The 12,050-nt window shown below is 31.7% G+C and overlaps 1 protein-coding gene across 1 annotated transcript; it reads right to left on the reverse strand.

Moving 5' to 3' along the window:
• Positions 1–517: 517 nt before the first annotated feature.
• LOC134681869 (uncharacterized) lies at positions 518–9,713 on the reverse strand. The gene is made up of 8 exons (XM_063541513.1): positions 9,404–9,713; positions 8,036–8,314; positions 7,523–7,660; positions 6,041–6,086; positions 2,248–2,303; positions 1,665–1,698; positions 1,398–1,480; positions 518–1,112 (listed from the first exon to the last, which is right to left on the reverse strand). Exons 1-8 carry the CDS (start codon positions 9,690–9,692, stop codon positions 1,060–1,062), a joined length of 978 nt encoding a protein of 325 aa, XP_063397583.1. The 5' UTR covers positions 9,693–9,713; the 3' UTR covers positions 518–1,059.
• Between the last annotated feature and the right edge of the window lie 2,337 nt (positions 9,714–12,050).

Raw genomic sequence — 12,050 nt, forward strand, 5'->3', positions numbered from 1 at the left:
TCTCTGAAATGCTCTTCAACTTCGTATGAAAAAGATGCGGTATGACTGCCAGTTAAACAAATCTCCAGTGTTCCTTGCATCAGTACAACACGAGAACAACTATACAAATCAGCTGAAAAAGGAGAACCTCATTTTATGGAAACAAATAGAAATACATCTAACAAAATCACAGAATGGACGAGGAAGTGTACATGTACACCCCACGACAAAATAAGACTATACAGATCTGAGAATACTCGAAGTTCCTGTCAGGTATTTCAAAGACAACAATATCATTTAACATTCTGTAAATAACAGAACATATGTGGGGTGTGGTTCAAGCTATTAAATGTCACTTAAAAGTCCAAAACGGAATATAATGTGAACATGTTAGTGCAGAAAGGTGGCTTGTGATATCAAAGTGGAAGAGCATTGAGGATCCAAAATTCCAAAAAGTTATGCCAAATGCGGCTAAGGTAAACTACTGTTGCCGTTATTTTATCGAATAAGCTTACTTTAACAATAAGAAACCAATAACTAAGACATTACAAAACATATATTTGTGAAGAATTAACTAACGTTCAGGGTAAGTTGTACAGCCTTTACTGCACTCATTCTCCCACACAACTCATATATTCGTACGATTCCGAGCATTGATGTATGAATGTGTAAAATAAAAAAAATTAAAACAAAAATGTTCCTTGCATATCATCGATTATTCCGTTTTAGAATATTCATACACAAAACGTTCGTTATATAATGTGTTTTGGTAAAAAAAAAATATCAATCAGATCATGGAATTGTTTTTACATAGAACTCCCAAAAAATTCAATTATGGTGAAGAGAATCTGTCTAATTTGCTAGAGCACCAAACAGCGAACTCCATACTTCATTAAAAATATAAAATATCACATTTGGGTTCTGTCGTCCTCAATGGTCTTTATATTCTACTATTTATTTATTCAGAACATTGTCCATAGCTGTATTGTGTTTTCTCAATAACGGACTGTATATTAAAGTTGAAGAATACATCAATATAAGTACTAAGACACATCTGTACAATAAGTATATTGTCGAAGGCTATAGGTCCATGTTCACATATAATGATGGGTCCCTGTGGTGTATTTGTTTTTCTGAAATAAACGTAAAGGGATATTGAATTATTTTAAAATTGATACGAACAAAAGCAGACATCGAGTATACATCAACAAGACCCAATTAAACGATAGTTTACATACAGAAATATATATTCAAGAAATAAAACCAATTGATAATATACATACCAATTACATATATGCAATCGCAAAACAAGAATTTATGTTCAATATATTTGGAGACTTTCTGGGACAACACAACAGAAAACTTAGAAGATTTAAAAATTCAAACTTGTAACTTTTAATGTCGAACCTCCTACGTACCATTGTCTGATATGTTCAAATTTTCGTAAACATAACCAGCTGTATTGCTGTTTCCTTCACCAACATCTTCATAACAGTTCGAGCTGTATAAAGAAAATGTCGACAAACAGTATATATAAGGAAAACTGTACATGATGCATAATTTGTTTAAGGAGATAATGTTATGTTTTCAAGTGATTATGTTAATGAAAAGCAAAGACTTCATTTTGAGAAACAAATAAAAAAAATATCCATAACAGTTCAGAGAAAACTTGATTGACTAAATACCTTCTGTCTGGGCTCTTTTGTTGTTGTATAGCATCTGAAAAATAATACATCATGCCAGTTTGTAACAATAATATTTCAAAGTTTATCAGGATTTAATAAAATATTTTTTTGTCATTTTAGTTATTGTCCCGATCTACCTATTTAAATTCGTGGATGTAAACCGGTTCTCTATTTTATCCAACTAAGAACCACCTTTTTTTTTCTTTAATACGATTTAATCATTTTATTTTTTTCTTAATTGATGGGTAATGAATACAAGTTTGTTTCCTTCAACTATGATCACCTGTATTAATAAGTAAATGGATTGCACCTTCATGTATTTTTTATTAACTATTTAAGTAGGATTATTTATATTTTTTTAGATCAATTCTCAATATGAAAGACGCCATCTTCAAATGTCCTGGTGATATCATCATGACAGTTTAGCTATATGTAAATTTTAATCAAATATAGTACAATCATGCCATATTCTTTTATAGAACAGAGTATGTAATGTTATTAATCACCATCTGGACGAGAGAATAAAAAAGTTTCAACAAGCTTGATCAATTAATTACTTCATGTAGAACAGTTTGATACTTACTCGTGTTAAGATCTCCCAAATCATTATATAAATGTGTGTCTGTCTGTTGCGTTTGTCTGGAAATCATCAGACATAAAACATTTGAAATCATAACTTGAATTCAAAATATATCATCTAAAAATTAAACTAGCAAAACTTTATAAATTACACCATTTAGTCATAATCTTTTTAATGGTCATATCCCTTATAAATTAGAAACATAGATTTTCTCAATGTTGCAATCTTATTTGACTGAAAACAATATCAATTTGATTCCCCCTCATTTTGACAAAAAAAGATAATACAGCACTATCAACAGTGTCCACCATGTTTTGATATTCACAAGTCATATACTTATATATACACATGTTTCAATTTTTTTATATCATGCAAATTCGTTACACTTTTATTGACAAGCGTACTGAGATTAGATTAATTGTCCATATAATCAGACGATTTAAATGATAAATGTTGGTATCCAAATCGTTTGCATATGCATATTTCATTGACGACAATAAAAAAAATATTATCATTCAAAAATATTTATACATATGCTATAAAATGATGTATGATTTCCTTTGAGACAACTCTCTACTAGAGAACAAATTACTAAAAGTACGCTTTCGATAAACGTATGGCCTTCAAGAATGAGAAAGGCCCATATTTCAAAGCAAACTTTAAAAGGTGCAAAAATAACAAACACAACAATGAAAAAACAAGACTGCAAGCGGCCTGTTTAAAGTACTAAACAAAAAAGGGAAAATATTTTCTAAATATAACAAGAAAGGAATGACAAATAACGCAATCATGACTTACACACACAAGTGCTTACACACATGTGCTTACACACATATATAATGGCTTAGTTGTACGTGTTAGCGGGAGATCAATTCTTCCCAATCAGACATGATTGGTTGTGGAATATTTTAGCAAGCCTTGTTGCACGTTTGTTATCTTTCGCTGTTCTTTAGAAACATACGCTAATATTTTATCATCAGATTTGTTAAGTAATTTCCCTCAAACACATGTGATGAAAATCTTTCAAAAAAAAAGATTTCAATTAAAAGGATCAGGTTTGTAAGAAGAGTTCATTTAATATGCGATCCATACGTTTAGATAATTGATTTAATGTTAATGTTAGAGAGAAATGCATCGCATGTTCTAACAAACGACCAACAGAAAACGGTAGACGCATGTGCAGTGAGTGTATAGTTGGTCAAAGTTTGTGCAACTTTGCAAACGTATGTAAGAAACAAATGATCAGAACGTGTGCTCGCTTAACTATTTGTATCGTTTATGTTAGAAAGAAATGCTCTCAGTATGTTCCTCAAAATGCTCCCGTTTACCTGTGCATCTTTGTTCAGTTGTGAAAGTGATAACTCTTTTATATTAGAGAACGTTTATTCAATTTGTACATCACGTTACCCCCTATTCGATAAGTACAATTTAATAAAAAAAAAAGCAACAGGATAAAACCAAACAATTCAGATCAGTAGCGGTAAAACCGAAAATCACAATCAAAATTGGACGACACTTAAACCTTTCAAATTTGAAAAGAATTATTCTATGGCAAACTCGACATTTTTAGCTCACCTGGGATAGCCATGTGAGCTTATGCCATCACTTGGCGTCCGTCATCGTCCGTCGTCTGTCGTCTGTCGTCGTCGTCGTCTGTCGTCATCGTCGTCGTCTGTCGTCGTCGTCGTCTGTCGTCGTAAACTATTTCAAGAATCTTCTCCTCTGAAACTACCAGACCAAATACTTCCAAACTTTAACTGAATGTTCCTTAGGGTATCTAGTTTATAAATTGTGTCCGAAGTTTTGATCTATCAACAAACATGATCGCTATTGCTTACAATAGAACATAGGGGTCAAATGCAGTTTTTGTCTTATATCTCAAAAACGAAAGCATTTAGAGCAAATATGACAGGAGTAAAAATGTTTATTAGATCTATCAGCCCTGAAATTTGCAGATGTATCAAACAACCCATTGTTGGGTTGCTGCCACTTAATTGGTAATTTTAAGGAAATTTTGCAGTTTTTGGTTATTATCTTGAATATTATTATAGATAAAGATAAACTGTAAACAGCAAAAATGATCAGCAAAGTAAGATCTACAAATAAGTTAAATGACCAAAACTGTCAATTGACCCGTTAAGGGGTTATTGTCCTTTAATGACAATTTTTCACAATTTGTTCATCATATTTGCTAACTTTAAAAATTTTCTCCTCTAAAACTACTCAAACAAATTCAACCAAACTTCAACTGAATGATCAGTAGGGTGTATAAAATAAAGTTTGTGTTTTATTTTCTATTTCGTCAAAAAAACATGGCCGTCATGGCTAAAAATAGAACACAGGTTTAAGTGCAGTTTTTGGCTTATATCTCAAAAACTAAAAAAACTCCAGCATTTTAGAGCAAATAAGACAAGAAGTTAAAGTATTCATTAGGTCAAGATCTACCTGTCCTGAAATTTTCAACCGAATCGGGTAACTGGTTTTGCAGGTATAATGCCCCTGAATTGATGATTTTAAAGAAATTTTGCAGTTTTTGGTTATTATTATCTTGAATATTATTATAGATACAGATAACTGTTAATAGCAAAAGTGTTAAGCAAAGTTAGATCTTCAAATAAGTCAAATTGACCAAAATTGTCAATTGACCCCTTAAGGAGTTATTGCCCTTAAAAGACTTTTTTCACAATTTGTTTATCATGTTGACTTACTTAAAAAAATCTTCTCCTTTGAAACTGCTTTATCAATTTCAGCCAAACTTAGGCTAAATAAGTTTCAGAGTATCTAGTATAAATTTTATATTTTATTTCCTTATATGTTAAGAAACATAGTTCTTATGGCTAAAATAGAACATAGGAGAAAATGATTATTTTTTTTTTGCTTTTGAAGAAAATAGGACGATTCAAAGAATATTTAAATAAATTGAAAAGCCAAAATAACCATTGATGAGAGATTTAACCAAAATAGTTAAGGTGAGCGATTCAGGCTCTTGAGAGCCTCTTGTTTATTGACGCACTGACTACTGAGCTTAGTAGAAAAAAAAATCATTTGGCAGTTATAAATACCAAACAATATATTCAATCTGACTAGGGTTCTTCCACAATTGAGTTCCTGCTTTTGTTCAACTATTCAGAAAATGTAAACCACGACTACCTTGTAGTGAATGTAGTTCACACTATCAGGAATCCGTTTTTAAAAGAGAGCGTACTTCTAACCTAAACTAGGAGAACGACGGCAATCGACACTTCATAAGTTTTACGGTGAGAATCACGACTTCGTTGTCTTTCAACTTACAAGTGACACGTTGAAAGAGTTAGAGAAGATGATCAGACACTAGTACACTGAAAATTCAGTAGTTATTGTAATGTTGTATTATTGGTAAAAAATGCGACATGGTAATAAACTCGAACTATGGAATTTTTCCGTGAATAAAACATGATTTTTCCCTATATCGCATAACATTCTGAGTTCACAGTATATTTGTCTGGTGTGTAGTTTTATCCATTGTTTTCTATTACCGCCTGTTATTCTTTTAAGGAATTTACTATGCGCGTGACGGGAGATGCATGCATAGCAGGAGACGTTTACCTTGTCGATACACCCATTCTTTCTCCTTTTAAAGGTCATGCAATTCCCTCAGTTTATGTCGGTTATCTTGATTTCTCTATTGCTAAATGATGTACGAAATTTGAAAACCAATAAACTACTGTCGCCTTAATTTACACATTTTACATAGTCTTATAAAGTACTAGTGGTTGTTATCAAACTTATCAGTATAAGAAGATAAACCAGTTTTTACCTTGGCAAATGAAATTCTGTTTCATAAACTTCGCTGATGCTCTGTTCTATTGAAAGAAAAACAATATTGTGAGATAAAAAAAATACATTGATGTTCCTTGATCTTGATATCAATATCTTTAACAAGCTTTATGATTATTAATTATCAATTCTTCGATTGTGAAAATACATAATAAGATGTAGTTCGTTCCCTTGTCATTGTATTATGGTTGCTCAAGAACTCAGCAGACTCAGTTCATTGATGGGTTTTTTTAAGCATTTCATGTATGAATGGTAATTTCTACCGTTTCATCCACATTATTAAAACAAGATGTTCTTTAGTTTAGTAGTGTCAAACATTTACAGCCTACTGGATCTGTTTGCATCATTCTCACAGCCAAATGTAAACAACATGAATGCTTGATCACTGTTTAGTTTCCTGATATGTTTAGACTAATGATTTCAATACATGTGTAAGAGTTGTCTCCCATATACCAGGTATACACCCTTGTGTATGATAAACTTCATTTTAAAAAGATCTAACGAAATCTTATATTAAAAAGATTTGATTTATACCCGCGAGCCCCTTAACTGAATGTTTCGCTGGCATGTCAGTAACTGTTAGTAGTCCTTTGTTAAAATACGTAAAAACTATTTAGGTTCTTGTGCCAACTGTTCTTACATCAAACTTCTTGTGTACTGAGTGACACTGTTCGTGTTGCTGTGTGTTTCTTAATTCTACATCAGCTAGAAGTAAAAGGGAGGGTTGAGATCTAACAAAAATATATCAACCCCGCCGCATATGTGCGCCTGTCAAATTCAGGAACCTTTAACATTTGTTAGTTGTGTACGTTTCTTTTTAATTGTTGGTTTATCAACATGTTTTAGAGTTAAGAGTGACGTCACATTTCTGAACGAGAACACATTTTTGTTTAGGGGCCAGCTCTAGTATCTTGGTATGGGATTTTCTAAATGTGTTAAAGAACTATTGTTGATTTATTTTTTTCTGTTTTTCTGTCGGGTTGTAGTCTCGTTCACACATCACCGTTTCCATTGTGAAGTTTTAAACCTTATAAATCTTCATTACCTTTGTTTATGCGTTCTGGTTTTTTTTTTTGTAATTGTTTCTTTTGTTGTTGTGTTCGTGTTTACGTGTACCCTATCGTGAGATGTTTTGATATGTTATGACAAATAATTTGGATATCGTTGAACGGTCAGCTATCAGATTTACATGTATTCTACAATGTATCTTAACATTGAAAATAAGTGTCTTGTTTTCGTTCGTAAAAATATTAAATATACATTAAAATGTAACGCGTAAGCTTTTGTGAATGTTTGTAACATCACGTTTCCTAATCCATTGTGATATAAGGCAATATTTCAAATGATGTGCCCTCTACAAAATGTAATACTCATTAGACAATTAGAATATATGCTCTGTTTAACAATTAAAAGAAGTTCTGATGTAGAGGTTTTATCAATGTATTCTGCACATTTAGTGTACCTTTTTTCTTGGACAGTCGACGTTTTCTGAACAAAAAAATATTCAAAATGGTAACTCCGATTATAAAGATGGTAACAGCAATCCCTGTTCCTACTCCAACTGCAGTATCATTAACTGCATCTCCATGCCGTTGTAAAACTGCAATTAGAAAACACTAAGTAAAAGTGACAAAAAGGGTTAATAAACAAGACCCATACATATTATTGCTTTATAACAAGTACGCTATACTATTCGTCGCTAATGGACGACGATGGACACATGCATATTCCCATTTTTTTTAAATTTGAGTTGAAACAATGTAAATTCTATTAAAGGTTCGAAAAATTCATAGATTTTGTAAATAATAATTTGACCAACGCAAAATCCAATTGAAGGATAAACCATGATGGAGATTACAAAAAGATATTGCACAAAAGTTTCTTATGAATGAAAATCGTCTGACTTCCAGTACAAACGCAAATATCGAATAAATAGAAGATTTGTTTTGAATTTTTATTGTAGATTTTTACTAACATTGTACATTGACATTAAATATTTCCTGGGATGTTCTATTCTTCGTTGGATGTCCTTGAGCTGTTATAGTGTTCATAGCATGACACGTGTAGTTATCACTTGACACTCTTTGGATGCCTCTTATTGTAAGGCTCGTACCATGTAATATGAATTCGGGTTTATTTTGACGTGTCCACCATACAGATATAGGATCTGGATTTGCATTTATTGTAGGGGCAATGTTCAAATTGCTCCCTTCTGTAATGTTGTAATCTGGTATTTCAGAGATGACTGGTTTGACTATAACAAAAAATTTGAAAATTGTTTTGCATTGTGAACACCTTTTTCATGAACTGGTGATGAATCACGATAACAAAGAAAACATTGTTGTAAAGTAAGAATGCGTTTCAAAAAATTGTACAAAGAATTTGCTGCATTTGTACAGACTGTCGATATTAAACGAAAATTTATGGATATTTTTGTTTTGAGATTAACTATATTTATGATTTATAAACACAAGGAATTTGATAAACCAAAAGTTCCAAATGATGAAGTTGAAATCATCCCTTCGTTAATTTTACAGGCGCCACCACGAGTTGGTTGACCGTTATAGAATAACCGATTCACAAATGATATCGGATCTGTTCTTTACGTCGTAACCACAAACCCCTTCCTTTTCATGAATTTGACCTACTTAATTAGAGTATTTACCGGATTTCTTATTTTTTCAAAGCTTTATTTATAGTCGGCATGTCATATAACAAATAAACATAAGCTCTCTGAGCTTTTATAACCGACAAACGCATACATTTACATAACAATAATACACAATACAAATATTAAAACATAAAAGACATAGAACATACATTTCATGCACATTAAGGCTGCACTATTACATGAGCAACACGGCTGGTGCCACATGTGGAGCAGCATCTGCCTACCCTTCCGCTTATCTGAGATCAACCCAAGTTTTTGGTTGGATTCGTATTGCTTATTCTATTTAGTTTTCTATGTTGCGTCACAAAAACGATTTTTTTGTCTGTTTGTCTGGCTTTCATTTGTAGCCATAGCGTTGACAGTTTATTTTCTATTTACGAGTTTGACTGTCTCTCTTGTATCTTTCGTCCCTCTTTTATAGCTTTTTATTTTATTTTTTTTTGTCTTATGCAGTTTTAATTACAAAATACCAATTGGTAAAATAGAAATATATAAATATCTTGTTAAGTTTCGAGAGGCATAAGATCCAAATTAAAGAATTACCAACTGTTTTGTATGAAATACATCCATTTGAATTATAGAACACAGCCACTGTTTTTTGTGGAAAATCTAGTTATATAACTCTTTAGAGCATCTTTTAAATTTCGATTTCATGCTACTGTGTATACATACATAATATATTCAACATTTTGTCTTGTGATCGAACACTTGTTTCATCTAAATTAGAAGCTGTGCAGTAAATGGTCTTCCCAATGTCAGTGATATGACCAATGTATATCAGAACACTTGATGATAACACTTTGCCATTACATCCTTGATTGCACGTATCAGGCTTAACAACAACATCATCAGTTATGTTCACACCAGCCATATACCAGTGGATCCTTGATGACGGTCTACCTTCATCAGTTGTACAAGTAAACTGCTGGCTTGAACCGGACAAAATGTCTGTTGGATTCATATCATTTGGAATTGCTTTTAACTTGACTTGTGTAATCGGAACTGACATAAACAAAAAAGGAAAGAGATGTGTAAAAACGGGAAATAATATAATGAAACGACATATTCAGGTGTTAATTAGGTAGCCTTGTGTTTGTAGGCTAGTTCAAAAACGTGCTTTTGAACTGAGCTGCCTAGAATAGACCTAATGCAAATTAATACATAATTTCGGGTTTGAAAAAATATCACATAAATCTTGTAAGTGTTTCAAAATTGTTTTGCTATGATAATCCTACAATACAGAGAAAATTCATCATGTGATTTGATATTTGAATGTTCCCAAATCGATTGACGTTTCATACATGTACATGCTTATGAGAACATCAGGTCAACATGGTAAATTTCTATCTGTTGCAGCGCAATTTATATTTAGCTCACTATAATGAATAATTTATTATTAGTATAAACTATTGCTAAAATGTTATCTATGTTATTTAACAAATATTGGTTTTGTATTGCTGCATTTTTTCTTTAATTCATATCAAAATGCCAGATTTGCATTTAATTAAATACAACTGGTTGTTACAAACAAGACGTCTTAGGCCGTGTTTGCTTTGACCTGAACTAGGTGTTGTGTTAGTGTAACTCACACCTTAACTAAACACACATGTTTACATGTAGTTTAAATCATGTTTTGTCTACATGCAGTTGGTAGTCAAAGTAGGCCTTGTGTAGGTTAAGTGTACATAAAACTAGGCATTTATAACATTAGTTTTTAACATGTATATTTAAGGAAGAAACGATTTTTTAATAAAATTGATATTTATTACAATTATTAATAAAGTTTTTAACAGAAATATTTGTCTAAATTTGATATTTTTTTTGTTATACAAAACATATTACGTAGCTTAATTAACACCTTCGATGCATCATCGTTGCCGTACACATATAATTCATTTGAAAAGGTCTTCCCGAATCGACTGGACGTACACATAGAAATATTTGCCACTGGTCTTTACTCAAACAATGATTCTCATAAGTGTATTACCAAAAAAAAATGTGAGGTAAATTGTATTGTTTGTCTAGTATCTAAGTTCCGTTAAAATACACTCAGAAATAAAAAAAAAAATATTTCTCCCTCTCTTTGTCTAATACTCCTTGGAGAAGAAATACCATCTGAAACAAACAAAAATGATCATTACCATCTTACTTCTTTTTTCATGTCTGTAAGCACGCTGATGCATTCTACGATTTAAATGCGTAGATGATCATGAGACATCTTTAGTATCTTTATACTACTGCGAATGTACATTACATTAAACTTAGTGTAAACATGTTTACTGTACATGGCGTTTGGTGTGAACACGGCCTTGGTTTACTATTCTGAATTTAGATATTGATAGACAGTAATAATTTAACATTAAGTACGATAAATCATGTAACGAATAACTGAGAAGTTTATATAGCAGAATTTAACCATCGAAAAATCATTGTCAACCTTGGCTTCGCCTCATGTAGCAATGATTTATCGGGTAACAATTCGCTGTATAATATACTCAGCTTTGTGGAAGTAATATTACATCTGGAACATCCATAAAAAAGTTGTTTATTTTTCAAGGACAGTTTTATGCTTTTTTTATTCAGTAATTGTTTAAGTACTAAACATGTTGAAATTCTGTTAGTACATGTAGTAATATAAAAAATGAATTCAATGTAAGAACTGATATATATATTACTTCTGCTGTGATTGATTACATTTAGACGGTGAACGTTTGTGGTTGTTCCAAAGAGACTGGTCTTGTATTCAGATACAGAATTTTTTAGTGCCTTATAATATGAAAATAAGGAGGTTGGATTACATATTAAACAACTGTGCCCTGAAATTAAAATGAAGTAAATGTTAGCAATTATATGCAAAAGGAGTTGATTTACACACACAGATATGAACTTTTAAATGTAAAGAAAAACATATTAGGAGACAATTAAAACCAATTAATAGATTCACATATAGTTACTGAGTAAACTAGAAAGTACAAAATGACTACTAATGTACACAAGAATCAATTTGTTCTTTCATGCTTATTTACATAGTGGAGACAAAATTCCAATAAAAGATTTAATACGTACTTGTATAAGATAATTATCCCCTACAATAATATTATATTTAGGACCATGGAAGTAAAGGGTATTGTAATGTGTAGAAAATTTTCTCTTTACAGAGTATGATGTTTGCATATCAACGTGTCTCTATAGTACTCTACTTACCATTGACATTTAACAGCAACGTATTTGCGTTTCCGCCGAAGAAATAATCTTCACACATCCATTGAGATCCATGTAAGGTATCTATATCAAATGATCCAGGTATAGTCAAGGTGAT

This window comes from Mytilus trossulus, chromosome 8 (assembly GCF_036588685.1).
Source record: "Mytilus trossulus isolate FHL-02 chromosome 8, PNRI_Mtr1.1.1.hap1, whole genome shotgun sequence".
Taxonomy (NCBI): Eukaryota; Metazoa; Mollusca; class Bivalvia; order Mytilida; family Mytilidae; genus Mytilus; species Mytilus trossulus.